General features: G+C 33.8%; 1 protein-coding gene across 1 annotated transcript; it reads left to right on the forward strand.

The window, feature by feature from the left end:
- Positions 1-12,642: 12,642 nt before the first annotated feature.
- LOC142629533 (uncharacterized) lies at positions 12,643-18,613 on the forward strand. The gene is made up of 4 exons (XM_075803540.1): positions 12,643-13,040; positions 15,811-16,086; positions 16,604-16,741; positions 16,934-18,613. The coding sequence occupies exons 1-4, from the start codon at positions 12,720-12,722 to the stop codon at positions 18,479-18,481; spliced, it is 2,283 nt and encodes a 760-aa protein (XP_075659655.1). The 5' UTR covers positions 12,643-12,719; the 3' UTR covers positions 18,482-18,613.
- Positions 18,614-18,813: the final 200 nt, after the last annotated feature.

The raw sequence follows: 18,813 nt of genomic DNA on the forward strand, positions 1-18,813 counted from the left end.
TTGCCTTCCTCCCCTCACATAAGTCTGTATGATACCAGGCCTAGGAGTATCATGGTGCAAACAGGTAGGCTACAACCCCACAGGATTTGTTCAATTATAGGCATTTGTCATTGCAAATGGTGATTAACGATGCTTTGGCGTGTTGAAGGCAAGGTTCCCGATCTTGGATGAAATGCACTCCTTCTCACAGTCTAGACAACGGCTGATTGTGACTGCTTGTTATGCACTGCACAACTTTATGTGCGTGTATAAACGGGCGAATGAAATGTTTCATGTGTGGGAAGGTACAAATGTGCATAACAGTGATGCAAGCATAGCGTGAGATGCACGAGTTAGGGGTGTTTCGGTTCGGTTTCGGTCGATTTTTTTTTAACTGACCAACCGAAACCGAAATTTTCGGTTTTCAATATTGTCAACCGAAACTGACCGAAATAGTTGAGACACCGTCGGTTTCGATTCGTTTTTGTTTCGGTCGGTTTTTCGGTGAGTGTTCGGTATTGGGCCTGGGCCTAGAGTTTGGGCCTCTTGGGTTTTTTTTTTTAATTCTATTTGGGCTTCTTAAAAAAAATCAGTATTCAAGCCATTTGTTTTATGGCCCTTTTATGCTCTAATTAAGCCTATTTTAGAAACATGTTTTGGGCTTATTTTAGGAACCAATTGTGGCCCAAATTCGGGCCTTGTCTGTTTTGGCCCATGGCCATCTTTAGGCATTTTTTAGTTTTCTGTTTTGGCACTTTCAGCCCAGATTTGGGCCTTTTCTATTTTGGCCATTTTTGGGCCTTTTTACAACCTGCTTTGTATTTTACACAGATTCATCAAAAAACAAAAAAAATCACAACCTCAACCTCAACCTGCTTTGTATTTTACACAGATTCATCAAAAAACAAAAAAACAAAATCTCAACCTCAACCTGCTTTGTATTTTACACAGATTCATCAAAAAACAAAAGAAGCACAACCTCAACCTGTCACAGATTCATAAATCCAAAAATACAAACACATATAGCAGATTCATAAATCACAACCTGTAATAAATTCATAACCTGCTTTAGAGCTTCTATTATACTAATTAAAATACACATCACATATTCAAAAATCAAAAAATAACCTGTCAACATGATAAAACCTGTCAACTATACAATTGCACAAGCACAACCTGACAACACAAATTCACAAATCCAAAAATAATCTAGAGCAATTTCACAAGTACAACATTACAAAACAGATTCACAAATCTAGAAATAATCTAGAGCAAAAAATTGCTCTAGTGCTCAAAGCCTCAAATCTGTAGCTTTTTATAGGCAGTAGGCACCCATCAAATACAAACAAGATTAAAAAATAAACTGTACAAGTCACAATAAAATAACTAGTGCAGATTTCAATACTTACATAATAACATTATAACAAAATAACACCAAAATACTTACATAACACCAAAATTACTGGTGCTGATTTCAATACTTACAAAATAAACTAACTCGTCCATGTGTCAATACTTACATAATAGCATTATAGCCAAAGACTCAAAATAAATTGGCCATATGTCAATGTCAACATATTCTATCCATATTTAATATTTGGCCAAAGATTCAAAACAAATTGGCCATATGTCATTGCCTATTGACTAATATCTTATATTTTCTATGTATAGGGCACTGTCAAAGCACAAAATAAAAGCCCATATCTATATATCTATACGTAGGCCACTATCTACTAGTGTCTAATAGCAAAAAGTGTAAATATCATCATATACCATTATACCACCCTTCCAAAGAGCAATCTTCAACCATCAACGTTAATAGGTGTTGGTGTGGACATGCCTAATTCTGATGTAGCAGCATCATTCACAAGTTCTACAAACAAAAAATGAAAAAAATATAAGTCACTTGTACAATAAAACAATATATATGCCAAGAATCCAAGACATGCAGTTTTTTTAAATAATAATAGTCATGCAGAATTTTTTTTAATAAATAAAGAAATAGAAATAAAATTTTTTTAATATAACAAATAATAATCATACCTCTATCAAGCTTTTCAAACTCCTCAACATCATCCATGGCAGCACGAAGGCAAATTGGAGCCGATGAAGGACGGAGCCAATTTTGACCACAAATGAGGGTTTCCACCATAAGTGGAGACAATGAACTCCGGAAGGGATCAAGGACATGACCAGCCGTACTAAAGGCAGATTCTGAGGCCACAGTGGATACCGGAATTGCAAGAATATGTTGTGCAACTCTTGAAAGCACACGGTATCGTGGAGAATTAACCTTCCACCAAGCCAAAATATCAAAATTATCATCAAAGACATCTTCACAACTCTCTAACAAGTATTTATCAACCTCTGATTTGATATTTGAAGAATCAATACCCTTCAAGTGCTCCTTAAATCCCATCATCCTCATTGCCTTCGCATCAACCACACTAGAATCATCTCCCTCCATTGATCCACTTGGTTTTTGGCCTTGGGCTTGTGCAGCAGCACTTGCACTACTACTCCCCACTTGATTTTGAGCATAAGCATTATATAAATCCACCAAAACAGCCTTTATTCTTTTTGCCATATCAACAGCCTTTTGGTTCTCATACAAAGTACCAAAACAGTACTCAAGATACCTCATCTTGTATCGAGGATCAAGAACTAGCCTTACATACAACAAGTGATTCATATTATCAAAGTTCCCCCAATACTTTTCAAATTTGGTCTTCATGTAACCAGCCATTTTTTTCAACAGATAACTATCTTTTTCATACTCCAAATCAATTGTGTCATGAATTGACATGAGCTCCAAAAAGAAAGAATTACTAGTGACATAATTAGCACCCGAAAACCGCAAGGTTGCATCATAAAAAATTTTAAGAAATTTAGAAAAGATCCTAATCTTTTCCCAATCCACATCACCCATTCCCTAAGCAACCTCATCTATATCACTTCCATCTTCCTTTTCCTCCTCTCTAATTGTCATAAGATAATTTGGATCTTCTTCCTCCAATCTCTCAAAAGCTTTTTGATACTTCTCAGCCTTCTCCAACATAATATAGGTGTAGTTCCACCTAGTGGGCACATCTAAGCATAACTGGCCTTTAAACTCAACTTTCTCCTTCTCCGCACAAAAATTAAATGTGTTTTGTCTTTGTGGAGACGATCTCACATATCACACAGATTTTCTCACCTTCACTATTGTCTCATCCATTTCAACTAACCCTTCACGAACAATTAAGTTCAAGATATGAGCACTACACCTCACATGCAAGTATTTATGCCCTAAAATTGTTGCCTTCCTATGCTTAGTCTTTTTTTGCATAAAAGAAATCAGCCCACTATTAGAAGCAGCATTATCAACTGTAATAGTTAAAAGCTTGTCTATCCCTCAATCAAGTAAACACATCTCAACTGCCTTCCCAAGTGTTTCACCCTTGTGATTTTCCACTAAACAAAAACTAAGAATTCTCTTGTGTATTTTCCAATCACTATCTATAAAATGGGCAGTGAGACACATGTAGTTCAAATTTTGAACGGATGTCCATGTATCTATGGTAAGGCAGACCCGCTGCTCTTTTAGGGCTTCTTTCAACTTTTGTTTCTCATCTAAAAAAACCCTAAAGCAAGTTTTGGCAATTGTTGTGCGGCTAGGGATTGGATTGAACCTAGGTTGGGTTTTAGACATAAACCTCTTAAAACCATAACCCTCCACAAACCTAAAAGACAGCTCATCTAGAATAATCATTTCTGCCAATGCTATCTTACATTCCTCAAAATTAAACACCCATGGCATTAGTTTACCACTACTTTCTCCTTCTTCTTTAGGTTTGAATGCTAGGGTTGATTGGTTTTTTTTTCTTCCCTATAAGGATATTTCAAACATAGTGATTGTATGTGAGTTCTCATGGTTGTAGTGTCATTTTGCTTAGTGTCACAAGCATAGGTTGTGCCACAGTAGTTACAAGCTGCCCTAGGTTTATCCCCCCCTTCAATAATAGTGAAATGACCCCAAACAAAAGATCTTTTTTTACCAGTATTACCTGCATTTGGTGGGAGTGGGGGTTTGCCTTTGTCTTTATGCACATTGGTTGTGTCTTGACCCGCTTCAAGGTCTTGACCCTCTGGGGTTTCCGTTGTCTCATTCATCTACAATAAAAAATAAAACACAATAAGTCAGCAACTATAAAAAGTAAAAATTAAAAATTAAAAATTAAACCCCAATAACAATAAAACAATAACACAATAAAAGTCAGCAACCAAAAAAAAGAAGGAAAAGGAATCTAGTATACAGCAACAAGCCGACAATAAACTCATCAATAAGATAATAATAAACACATCAACGTCAAGGCAATAATAAACAAATACCCCAACATGACAGTCAACTATTAACAAATGCAACAACATCACAATTAAGCACATGGGGTAATTGATTTTCAAATCTGTAACATCAATTAGAAAATAACAACTCAACATCATAGTCACGGATTCACAGCATGTCAACAACAATAAACAAAAATATATCAACAATAAATAAATAAAAAAGCAGCTAACGTTATATATATAAAAAAAAAGGCAATCAGCTAACTTTAATTATAAACTAAAGTTAGGGTTTTGAAAAAATCAATAACCCATGTGTTAAAGTTAGCTCACACTCTGGGTAATGTCTCGCAGTTGTATTCCATTAGTAATAGGTCATGTACTAATTGAGAAACTTGATCTTTTATTATCAATTTTCATATTAACCGATTAATCAATTAATTTATCTAAAATATTTAGAGGAAAAAAGGACTTGTAAACTGGCTTGATGAGTATTGACATATTAGAGGTTCTATTTAAATTTGTCATAATATGATGTTAAAGACATTATTTTTAAATAATTTTGAAAGTATAAAGACTAAACAGATGTCAAACATTCAAAAGTAAATACACCCAAAAATATTTTCTAAAAACAATTTTTAGAGATTGTAAAATCTAAAATTTTTTAAAAAAAATGCATCGACAAAATACTTTTAAATAATAAATTAGGGTTAAATTTTGGGAACGTTTGAATTGTACACCATAAAATTTCAAAATATAGATTTTACCATTTGAAATTATATTCCATTTGCATTAATAATTATTATCATTCATGTTTTTCATAAATTATCACATAATCTTACCATATAATTTTGTTAGTTGACATGCATGTTTAGTTTGTCAAATAAAATAATCACATGCAATATGCGGTTTCATTTTTCTAGAATAAATTTTAAATAATTTTAATAAATAATTTTAATTTTAAATAAATAAATAATTTTAATTAAATAATTTTAATTAAATTAAAATAATTAATTTTAAATAAATAATTTTAAATAATTAAAATAAATTTTTTTATAAAAATATTACAACAACCAGTTTTTGATGACAACCAATTTTAGGACACTTTGATAAAAATAAAAATAAAAAACCAATTTTTGGACACCAAATATTCCTTTATTTTTTTCCAAAGCCCCCAACAAAAATTGCATTAAGATTGGGAATCCCAGTCGATCCATTCAATCGAACCAAATATGGAGAACCTATGGCTCACCGTGAGATGGAGGCTGAATGGAGGCCATCTGTGGGCGTGGACGCTGAATGGAGGCCGTCTGTTTCGAAGGCTGAATGGAGGCGATCTGTCGGCGTGGAGGCGGTCTAATGGGAACGACGACGATTAAGCGAGGAGCGGTGGAACTGGTCCGTGAACATCGCCGCGAGTCAACCCGAGTCGAGTCTTTCTGGTACTCACCCTTTTAGCCGGCCGAGTCATGGCTCGATCGAGAGTGAGACTGAGAGTCAGTCACTGCGTCGGTGCGTGAGTGAGTGTTAGTCAGTGTGTGAGAGAGAGAGAGAGAGTGGAAACTGGAAACTGGAAAGTGTGAACTGTGAAGAAATGGAGATGGAGAGCGGCGGCTAAGTCTGAAGAGGAGAGAGTGGAAAGTGTGAGGTGAAAATGTGGGGTATGTAGGGTAGGGTTTCCATCTTTACATTATATAGTGTAATTAGTTTTAGTTTAATTCGGATCTTAAATATTTACTTAGTTTAATTATAGGTAATTAATTTCATAGATTTTATTTTAATTATAGCCATTAGGCCGGATCACTTATCAAACTGATTCAAACAAACAACAACAACAAAAAGAAGGGCCGGATCAGTCAAGACTCAAGGCCTACAGTGAGTCTATTTAAACTTTGAATCACCATTGGCCCAATTGTGAATAAAATTGGGCCAAAGTATGCCACTTATTTAAATATATATTATATTATATATTTAATATAATAATATATAATAATGTTTCGGTTCGGTTCGGTCGGTTCGGTGTACAAAAATTTGACAGCGACAACCGAACCGAATATTTCGGTTTTTTATAATACAAAACCGAAACCGAACCGAAATTTTTGTCTCGGTTCGGTCGGTTTCAATCGGTTTTTTCGGTTCCACGGTTTTTTGCACACCCCTAGCACGAGTAGGCAGTGGGGGCAATGAAGAAGCTTTTAATCCTGGAGCACAACAAGTCATGACTGAGTATTGTAATGCGATAACTACTGCTATGTGGGTAGATTACACAACCAACTATGGTTGAGGTTTTTGGGAGGATGTATTTGTGAATAACATGACCCTGTAAATGTTGTTGAAATTGTTACACTTCTAGTTTGTAGTACTGACAGGTGGCATACTTTGTGAGGGTGCCATACTTTATAAGGATGTGGGTCTAACTATTTGATTGTTCTGTGTTATGGAAGTTAAAACTAAAAGGATGAGACAACTATTTGTAAGAGTATGACAAACTCCTTATGAGCAACACAAAAGCCATCGTTTTGATAAGTGAAAGAGTTACCTTTGAATGTGTATTTCTTTGTTTGCATGCATGGGCCACAATTAAATCATTATAGATCTATAACCATTGACCATATGAGTACCAACTATGAGGACATAATAATCTTGCTATAATTGATCATTGTTGCAGGAAAGGAAACAATTTTATAAATTCAAATAGTTGAAATCATACCATGCTTTCTACTATGTCGAGAACAGGTTCGTGTGCATATTTGATTAAGAAGCATGCTGCTGTCCAATAGTTAATGGAAATCTTCTTGGTTGACTTTTTTCTAGTTGATCCCAACTTAATTGATCAATGGATTAATAATTATTAATGGTATCAGATCTATGTTTTTTTTTTTACTAAATTATTCACCACAATGGGTTTCAATAAAGTTAGTTTTTAATGTTTTGTTCTTTTTTTTTTTCTAAAATAAAGAACCTGCTAGTCGTTAGCATTATTACAAAATACTTTACAATTACATCTTGAAATGGTAAATGAGTATAACAAAATAAATTGGAATGCTATCGTGATTATTATTATTATTATTATTATATTTATGGAGTATTTGATCATCTAATCCCTCCTAGCCATTAGCATGATTACAAAGTACTTTACAATTACGTCTTGAAATGGTCCTACAATAATGTGAACTATCATTAATTTGAACTAAAATTCTTGAATCAGAAAAAAAAAAAAGTTCAACAAAGAGAACTATTGTATGTATAGTGTAAAAGCTTATCCCATAACAATAGGAAAGAGATTAATGCAAAAATAAGTGGAAATTTTACAGTTCATCCCCATAGACTTTTACTAAGATGGATGCACTTCATCCCCATACATATACCTAGCACTAGCAAAATCAAGAGTCAAGATTGTCCAAAAATATTATACAACGCATCAGCAAAATGGTCCTATTTATCTATGTCAGCTTCATGAGGAGTCCCTAGTACATAATAAATTAATATGGTTACACACCAAAAACTAAGTAGTCATCATAACAATTTCATTTACACCGTTGTCTTAGTGAGCAGTAGTGCAAGAGTGGTGCATAGTAGTCACCATCCAATGAACATAATCTTTACCATTCTTTTTGTCTCAACAATGGGTTGGACCTTGTCATGCATGACCCTCAATTCCTCTCGCAATACACACAGCTCTACTTGTAGTTGCTAGAAGTCCTCCGCATATGACAATGGCATCTTTAAGGGAAAACAACCATTGAAAAAACCCACATTCATCCCTTGGGCAACATTGGAAAAGTCTGTATCGGTTCTCATTTCGTTTATTTGAAATCCTCATGCTTGCTCTCAAGCCACACAAACAATTCAAATCTTGGAACCGAAGCTCGTTGTCCATATCAGTATGCATTGCTTCCGGCATCTGCAAAAAGAAGCCACTAATATCTCAACAATTATATTAAAGGCACAATCATATACAAGGCAAGAATGTTTACAATCATATATAGTGGTAACCAATTAAAATAGGACTGCACCCTCCTTAAACAGTTTGCTAGTGTTCACGAAACTTCATTACTTCTTCCAAGGGCACATTGCCAAGTGAAGTAAATCATTACTTCATGTTACCAAAAAAATAAAAGGAATTCAAGTCTTGCCAATGAAAACTGAGTACATATTCAGACATCTATGATATGCACTAGCACATGAGCAGACGACATTTTTACTAAGCTTAAGAGGGCAAAAACACCATTCTTTAATTGCATAGAAGCAGCATTGAGAGTATTTGCTTCTGAAGATAATTGGTCAAAATTGCACAGTAACAGAGCATTCAAGAGGTATTATCTTCACCATTTAGATACAATCTAACTTCAACATAAAAGTGATAAGCAACAGACAAAATTATGTGATGAAGACATTACAGTCATTGCAATTTGGATCAGTGATAACCAAATACAAAATGCCTTAAGAAGAATTGCCCAACAGTTTGAAGGCATGGTTGAGAGAAGATGGAGATCCTAAAACTGAAATAAGCTCTTTTTCAAGGCATGAAGAAATTCCACAATTTGATTCCTCCAAATATGCTTTCAGCAATTGGTATGCAGAGGGCCTCACATTCCCAGGAGTATATCATATAGTATTTTAAAGAAATCAAACTCTATAGTAAAGATTACAGGCCCAATTACTCAATACGACAACTAAACTACGCATTGTTTGGTTCAAACAAAGTGTAATGTTTGGAATATTCGTCATTTATAGCAACCTAAGATAGATTTCTTATTGGCACTGAAATTTACCAAAACAAATAAATTTATTACATCATTGCCTGACAATATTATTAATCTGCAATTAAAAAAATATGCAGTCTCCTCTAAACTACAAAAGAAAGTTAAATCTTAAGATCAGTGAATTAAAGGAATATTGGAGTTGAGAAAAAAAAAAACGAGACATAGTAGACCTTTTATTACAGTATTTTTCTCCCCAAGTAATATTGGGGTTGAGAACTAAAGTTCTATGTGCAAATGAACACTAGAGATGAGAGGCACGAAAGGATTGAAAATTTCTATCGTTTCGTGCAAACTCTCTCACAAAACCCCTCTCACTAAATTGTCATAGCCTTTCAATTAAGTGTATGAAGAAGGAACACAACAATCTTTATACAAAAACCCATTAACAACCAAGGTGAAAGTGAGATTCGAACCTGGATTTGCAACAGGCCTATGGGTTGTCAGTGTTGAAGTAACACCTTCTTCCATTGGCTTCGGTGGCGAGAAAATCTTGATTTGTTGTTGGTACTTGGAGTGTTGATAGTGGAGATGAGATTCGAGGAATGTGAAGCCCAGCCATGGATCTTCTGTTGCGTCGATGGAGATGAGGACTGCGATGGCGTGGGTTTGATTTTCTGCTCTCAAGGAAGAGAAGGGAAAAAGAAGGAACACTGATGAGAAGAGAAGGGCAACAATATAATCTGGATTTCTTCTCTCTCCTCAAATAAAAAATAAAAAAATAATTTATTTTGTACAGGTCCAAGAGGCTGATTCATTTCCATTTTTGATACATCCACCCTTCACCTCCCCCTTACGCACATATTTAGCACAATATCTGATTCAATTTATATTAGCCCATTAATTACTATAATTAAAAAGAATAAAATAGTTTTTTTTTTTTTCAATGTGAGATTAAAAAGAATAAAATAGTTTCTCTCTTTTTCAATGTGAGATTAAAATAGTCTCTCTTTATTCATTTTAATTAATTAATATTAAAATGCTCTAGCAACATGTGTTTCAACAACATTTTTTAAATTACAATTTTCATATCATTTTAAACAACAATGTTTGGAATCAACTACCAAAATGGCCTTTAAAATCTGAAACCTGGAAGCTCAAAACAAAAAACCTACGTAGAAGTGGACAAATGGCAGGCTCCAAGTGGCGGGTTTATCTAGAATTAGCTGACAGGCCACGTTAGACATTAGTCTTAGGAATATGTTCTCATATAAATTTGTTGTTCTTTTTCTCTCTTTTGGGTAAATTAAATTTGTTGTTCTGACTCTGTGTGGTTACAACATAAAATTACTTTGTAGTTTGTACTGTTCTATGAGTTAAAATTAAATGCAGGCCAAATCCGGCCGCACCTAAGTAGAAATATACACATGATGCAAGCGTCCCTCAAGAGATATATTATTTTGCAAACAAGAGCAGCCAATTGCTGATTGTAATGTTAAAGCATGCAGTAGTTGTTATAATAATAAAAATAAATAAGAAGAAAACTGGTCCACTATTGATCATAAGAAGGAGCTTGAGTTCTAGTTAAAGACGGGTTCCATAGTCCTTGCCTAAACTTTTTTTATTTAAAGGGTTTCAATCTATGTCGTTTGCTCCTGATAATAATTCTTTGTTATCAAACCAAAACGCTAATTGTGTAAGCATGGATTGAACCACAGATCTCTTATTCAACCAGAGAAGACTATACCAGTTGAACTAACTAGAACTTGCTTATTCCCTTACATATTATGCCTAAATCTTATTTAATATTAATGTATCATATATCAAAGTTCATGACGGATTGCAAGAAGTTATTCTAATTGGTCCTTATATAGGATGACATTTTTTTTAGAGAATTTCAACCTATGGCGTCCGCTTATGATAATTGCCTTTTATTATCAGACCAAGACACCAATCAGTTTTTGGTGTAGGTGGGGATTGAACCCCAGATCTCTTATACAATCATCAGAGACTTTACTAGCTGAGCTAACTGGAACCCACTATAGGATGGCATTTTAAATTAAGCTAATAGAGGTAGATTTCCTAATATATAATGAACCATACCGACACAATTGGAAGGGGAAAAAAACCCAAGGCAACTTCTTTATTCATTTGTTGATCTAGATAAAGCGCCCAATAATGTTCTTACCCTTTTTTATTTAGAAGAATAATGTTCTTACCCTGATTGTGCACCAAAAGTTAAAAGGGACTTGCCATAAGAGCATGATTTTTTTTAGAAAAAAAAAAATCATTGGTTCACTAATACACTTTTGGTCAGAGACAATAGGGGAAAAAATTAAGAAATCATATTGTACTCTCTTCTTTGTTACGTGGAAAGAACAATTAGAAAAAAGGAATGAAAGTTTTCTAAAAAGAAAAATGAATGAAAGATATAACTCTTCTTGTCAAGAATTTATGATATTTTTTCAATGACACTCCGGCCCTCCGGGTTTGGATAAGTTCATATTTGGAGCGAACGTATAGCTATTATATAAATTTATTGTATAAGCTTTATGAATTTGACAATTTGTACTAACTTTTTTCGTTTAAAAAAAAATAGAGTTTCAACCTATGAATTGTGCTCTTTATGATCACAACAAGATACCAATCGGTTTTGATGTAGGCAGATATTGAACTTCAGATATCTTATTCAATTATAAAAAAATTTACCAGTTGAGCTAACTGGAACCCACCAATTTATACTAAATTTTAATTACAGAATAAAACATAGCTAAAATTGTATTTCTTATGTTATTGATGTGATTGTTGTCACATTTATTATTTTATCTAATTGTTTATATGTCGTTTATAATAAAATTGATAAGAACTTTAACACTTTTCTTATATTTGGAATATATGTGTATATATATATATATATATTTATAAATTATGGTAAGAAGTAAATTTGCATTTTAAATTTAAACTTTAAAGAAGGGATGTATAATTCGCAAAAAAAAAAAAGAAAAAAGAAAAAAGAAGAAGAAGAGGATAGTGAGAAAGTCTATAGATACCCAAAAAAAAAAAATTGACACTTGTTGATATGATAAATTGCTAATAGTAGGTAAAAAATGATATTAATAATAAATATAAATGAGAACGGTGCAAGTTTGCCACATCAAATGTCGTAAAAAATATTGTCAATTTTTTGGTTTATGTAGCATTTCTCTAGTAAGTTCTAATTAACTTAACTAATAAAGTTTTTTTATTGTTAAATAAGAGATATGTGGTTTAATTACCACTTATACCAAAAATCAACTAATATCTTGATTTGATAATAAAAAGTTATAACAATGAGTAAATGTCATTGGTCAAAATTTGAAACTTTTTTTTTTTTTCTCTTAAAAACTTTTCTCTTGGATCAAAGGTTGGAAGGTAGCTGCACCCACTTATAAGGCTAGTTACAACAATGTCAAAAGTTAAAATTGACGAAGATTGGAGTCATTGGACCACACCCCCGCCCTATAATAAAAACTTTCTCTCTTTCCCTCCCTCTTTATTGACTTCTTTGGCCGTTCATAAAAAAAAAAAAAAAAACTTCTCTCTCGCGCCTAACGCACTAAATTTGACAGAGACAAATAGCCTTTCGCTGAGAGAAACAGATTGAGACTGCCACTACTCCCGCTGCCAATACCTACCTACGTACGTCAAAACGTTTTCGAAGTCAAACGGGAAATAATGACTGTGTCCGTAAACTCCGGCACCGCAAAACTAGCTTTCCCTGTTGATTACGATAACGAGGCTCATGAGGTTTCGCAACGCTTAGTCGACGCTGCGCACAACGACGATTCGAAGTTGGTTTATGAGTGCATCGCCAACCCTTGCGTGGACGTGAATTTCATCGGAACTGTGAGCCTGAAGGCGAAGAAGACAGAGATTGTGTTGCACGAGGAATCGGCTCACGAGGTCTGCGTTCAGTACGAGGAGTTCAAGACTGAGGTTACCGCTCTGTTCCTCGCTGCTCATTCTGGAAATTTGACACTTGTCAGAAAGCTATTGGTAATGCATCCTTACCATGTTTTCTTAATTTTTATTTTATTTTATTTTTTTAAAGCAAAATTAGTTTGTGACTTGGTTAGATTGTTACGTGGGTGTTTTATTTGATTTATTATTAAAAATGGAAAACTGATAATTCGATTTTTTCAATGATAATCTTTACAATCATTTGCAGATACTTGAAAGATTTTGAAAAGGAAATTACTAAAAGCCATAAATGATTGAGAAGCGTTAAATTCACAATATTTTCGCAACAAATTATGAATTATAAATTCTTATTAGTTCTAATTTAAATCTATTACTAAAATTATTTTCTTGTTCCGCTAGTAACATTCATAACAATCTGTCATTTAGAGTTTGTTATGAATATATTGCAAAAATATTGTAGGTATAACATTTTTTTAAAATTATTTTACAATATATACAATTAATATAATAGTTGATTATTACTTTATTAGTAAATAAAATGTGGTGTTATTGGTTAATGGTTGGTCAAATGAAAATAATAAAAAAATTTCTACGTTAATAGTTGGTAAAATAGTTTGTTGGCATTGCTCATTTGAAAATTTGAATACACTGATACTTATGGAAGGGCATTAGTGAGGTGAGTTGTAAGTTGTAACTGACATGATTCTCAAAAAAAAAAAAACTGACACGAGAGATTACGTGACATCTGGTGATTCTTATCGGATCTTTTGTGCAAGTGTAGAGGCTACAGTGGAGAATAAGATCACGTCACGTTTATATAAATATAGCCATTTTCTTACTTTTGCTTTATTTATATTTTTGTAGCACAGATTTTCTTACATCTCGTTCTTTAATTAGAATTTTTTTTTTGATAATAAACTTATTTAGAAATTATTATACACATCACTTATACAAACATACATATGTGATGTGTAGGCTTAGGCCGAATTCTGTTGTTTGTTCTTAGTTCTTAATGCATTACCTTTTCTACCCTAAAAAAAAAAAAAAAAAATGTCACTCGCTCCTGCTTTATGCTGACAGTTAAAGCAATAGGATTTTGCTACTGCTCCTATTAACTTTATTAGGAATTTATTATTATTATTATTATTATTATTAGACTTTTTACATGTGTTAAGAGGTTATAAAATTTTAAATTTGATGATAAGGTGGAGTTATGCCTAGGTAAGAAATAATTAGTAATTACGGGATGGACCTAGTATTTTAAGTTAGAAGGGGCTATAGTATAAGTATAAAAAAAAAAAAAAATCAAATAGGCATTCATGTAGTGTTAAAAAAAATAGCATTAACAAATTATATATACACAAAATCATTGTTTTTTAATACATTAAAATGCAATCATCTATCAACAAAGACAAATAATAATAATAATAATAATAACTAGTCTTATCACACGCACTCTCGACATGTGTGATGAGGCTTTTTTTTTTTTAATGTAATTTTTCAATTTGAATTTATCTATTATTAGTGAGTTTATACATGAAGAGATTTTTAAGAAACTAAAATTTAAGATTTCAAATGAAGCAAACAATTGGGCTTAGTGTGTGCTTACGTGAGATATATTTAAATAGAGAGTGTGTGCTAATTTTTGGAAAAAAGTTACTCTTGTAGTTTTTTTTTTTTGACTTACAATTTTAACCCTAATTTTTATTTTTTTAAGAATAAGAATTATCTAATTAAATTAGGGGTATTTTTGACATTTTTTGAAATCATAACTAACTTTCTGAATCCTCTTGATGATCATAATAATGATGATAATAATAATAATAATAATAAGGTTTTTTTTAATGCTAGGATTTTTTTTGAAGTTAGAGCATTTATAGTAATGATGCTAAAAAATTTAGTTTTTAACACCTCAAAACTTTATCTATTTTTAGAACCTCACTTTACAATACAAAAGGACCAGGGGCGGGTCTTGGTAATTACTATTTGATTCTCATTGATGGGATTTCCTTCTTCTTCTTTTTTTTTTTTTTTTAATGAGAACACGTGCTAGCCACACATGCACTATACCTCAAAGAGTAATGCTACAAATACAAACTATTTTAAAACATTTTTACAAACTGCTAATATGGCTTTAGCATTTTCCAAATAGTTATTGTAAGTATTTTATTGTAGGTAAAAATGTGATATTAGTGATACATTTTCCAAAGGACAAAGTTTATCTACAAAATTGATTGTAGCCTTAGGCTACAAATTCACTCAATAAAATAAATATTACTGCATATTTTAAAAATCTAATCGTTGAATTGCATGTTCTTTATGCTCTTAATACATATGTCAAATTTTATGTCAATCGGATATTATTTACTATATAATCTTTAAACTTATATTTTATGCATAATTTTAAATTACAAAAACTTACAATTTAAAAATGTATTGATGACATAGCTATTGATTTTTAATTTTCTTGAAATTTTACAAATATGGAGGATATAAGAAGAATATGTAATTCAATGGTAGATTTGTCAAAATTCACCTCTAATAAAAAGATATTAAGTGAGTTTGTAGCATTACTCATACCTCAAAAGAACTAATCATAATTGAGGTTTCTTGTAGTTGTTAATAAAGCTCAGTTCAACCCAGTATATGCCCAACGTGGGACTCATCACACACTCACACACAATCAATCAAATTGGGAAGTCACAGTATGATAGGATTAATTTTGACAAAACATAAAATAGACACTAGAGAGATTGTTGTTGGTGTTGTTGATATTAATTGAGTGATAGAAATGGACTAATAGTGGCAGTAATGCAATATGGCTTGTGTCTGCGTTCTTTGACAGAGTGAGGGAGCTAATGTGAACCAGAAACTGTTCCGGGGCTATGCGACAACAGCAGCAGTGAGGGAGGGTTATCTGGAGGTGCTGGAAGTGCTTATCAATGCAGGGGCATCTCAGCAGGCATGCGAGGAGGCATTGTTGGAGGCAAGCTACGTGGGGCTGGCTAGGCCAGTTGAGCTGCTTATGGACTCTAATATGGTCCGCCCTCAAGTTGCTGTGCACGCCCTTGTCTCTGCGTGCTGTAGAGGATTTGTCGATGTTGTTGATGCACTCATCAAGGTAATTCATTTATGCTTTGAGAGTTGAGATAAAGAATGTGAAGATTTAGTAAATAAACTGTTGTACCTGGTTAGTTTCTAATTGATTAGCTGTAGGAAATGTAGTGATTGTGAGTTGTGACTAATATTAAGATGATGAAATGAGCTTTGTGAGCCCCTTTTATTGTATGAAACTACTCAAAGTAAACTGACCAACTTTCTTAACGTAAATTTATCTTGAATTTAGGGACCAAAACTGAGTTTTGATTGCTGTCTCATGCAGAACTAAATCCAATTAGTCCATGAATGCAGTTTATATATATATAGATAGGCTAGGAATAGGAAAACTTTGGGTGTTATTGATTTGTGAAGGTAGATAGTAGATTCACAATTTTATTTTATTTTTTGAGAGAGATTGGATAACTAAAATCTGGAATTTCTGTACAACTCATTCCTCCACAAAAATATCCTAATTTTGTCACAAAGTAAAGCATTGTCTTTTGAGAAATTGAAAATGCTTTTTTTTTTATTCTTCTCAGTGTGGATTGGACGCCAATGCAACTGATAGGGTGCTGCTTCAATCTTCCAAGCCATTTCTGCACACCAATGTTGACTGCAATGCACTTGTTGCTGCCATTCTTAGCCGGCAAATTTCTGTTGTCAGATTGCTGTTGCAGGTGGGCCTCTTTGTGCATAGTGTAACATGTGAAGTATGGATATGCTTGGAGTAACTGGTGTTTAACATTGGTAGTTGGAAATTGACATCTAGCGTACCAGTTGGACTGTTTGCTTATGAAAGCATTTTTATTGCAAAGAATATGTAACTTCAATATACCATGGTATTCACCTTCTTTGTCACTGGAAAACAGGTGGGCGTCAGGACAGACATCAATGTGAAAGTAGGTGCTTGGTCATGGGATATGGACACAGGAGAAGAATTCAGGGTGGGTGCAGGACTAGCTGAGCCTTACCCTGTCACCTGGTGTGCTGTGGAGTACTTTGAAGCCAGCGGTGAAATCTTGCATATACTCCTCCAACATCTCTCAACCAACACCCCTCACTGTGGGAGGGCTCTCATCCACCATGCCATTCTATGTAACAATGCAAGAGCAGTCAATATCCTGTTACGTTATGGTGCAGATGTAGAATTTCCAATGACAACTTCTAAAACCAAGTTATACGCCATTCATTTGGCAGCAAGGCTTGGGTATGCTAAAATTCTTCAATGTTTGATAAGTGCTGGCTGCAATCTTAACTCTCAAACTGAATCTGGGGAAACTGCATTAATGATATGTGCTAGACGTAAGCATGAAGAGTGCCTAAAAATTTTGGCATCAGCGGGTGCTGATTTTGGTTTGGTCAACACAGTTGGTCAATGTGCAAGCTCAATTGCTTACACAACTCACTGGACTCTTGGCTTCCAGCAAGTAGTAGTAGATATAATTCAAGCTGATAAGGTTGTTCAGTCAAGCAATGCCTCAGTATTCTCCCCTCTAATGTTTGTAATTCAAGCTAATGATATCGAAGCTTTGAAGAAACTCATCAAGAAAACAGACATTGATCTAGATGTGCAAGATGCAAATGGATTCTCAGCTGCCATGGTGGCTGCAAAAAATGGTCATGTTGAGGCCTTCCAGTTGCTTGTTTATGCTGGGGCTAACATAAAACTGCGTAATAGATATGGTGAGACAGCAATGAACCTATTTGAAGTACAACAAAACAGTGAATCCTTTGCAAAGTTGATGATTGAATATGCACTAGATAGAGGATATGATGGTTCTGGTGGATTTTATGCTCTACATTTCGTTGCTCGCCGTGGAGACATCAGTTTTGTTTGTAAATTAACAAGTAGGGGATATGATGTTAATGCCTTAGACGATGATGGATATACCCCACTGATGTTATCAGCGAAAGGAGGCCATGGTAAGTTGTGTGAACTTTTGATCTCATGTGGAGCAAGATGTGACATTGAGAATGAGAGACATGAGACTGCACTCTTGCTAGCAAGGAAAAATGGTTTTGGAAATGATGCAGAGCGTGTGATATTTGATGAGCTTGCTCAAACCATAGTACTAGGTGGTGCTCGTGTAAAGAAGCACACAAGGTCTGGTAAAGGAGCTCCTCATGGTAAATTATTGAGCATGGTAGGGAATGTTGGGATTTTACGGTGGGGGAAATCAAGTAAGAAAAATGTGATTTGTAAAAGTGCTGAGGTTGGGCCCAATGCAACATTTCGTAGGAATCGTCGGAGGAAGTTTGATGTTGATGAACCAGGAATGTTCCATGTGGTGACTACAAAAAATAAGGTGGTGCATTTTGTATGTGATGGTGGGGTTGAAATGGCTGAGTTATGGGTGAGGGGAATCAAACTTGTGACAAGAACAGCTCTTTTTGGAAAGGAGCAAAGTAGCCTGTAAATAGTGAGCTTTGTTTTCACAATCATGTGAGGAGTTGGAAAATACTTCATCTTCTTGTTTTTTCCTGTGTTATAACTTATAATACTCCCCTTGCATTGTGAAAATTTTAATTGCAGGATGAAATGTTTTTCTTGGGGATGACGGCTTCCATTAGATTTTCTGCATATATTTGATATTACTTCTTCCAGAAATTAACAATATTTACAAAGAGAGAAAATGATGCAGAACATGGATAGAAAAATAAAGATAAAAGAGAAAGATAAAGATCAACAAAACAAATCCTAGGCTTCACCACCTAGAATCTGCTTGAAAACATAGAGAACAAAGGACAA

This window comes from Castanea sativa, chromosome 3, assembly GCF_040712315.1.
Source record: "Castanea sativa cultivar Marrone di Chiusa Pesio chromosome 3, ASM4071231v1".
Taxonomy (NCBI): Eukaryota; Viridiplantae; Streptophyta; class Magnoliopsida; order Fagales; family Fagaceae; genus Castanea; species Castanea sativa.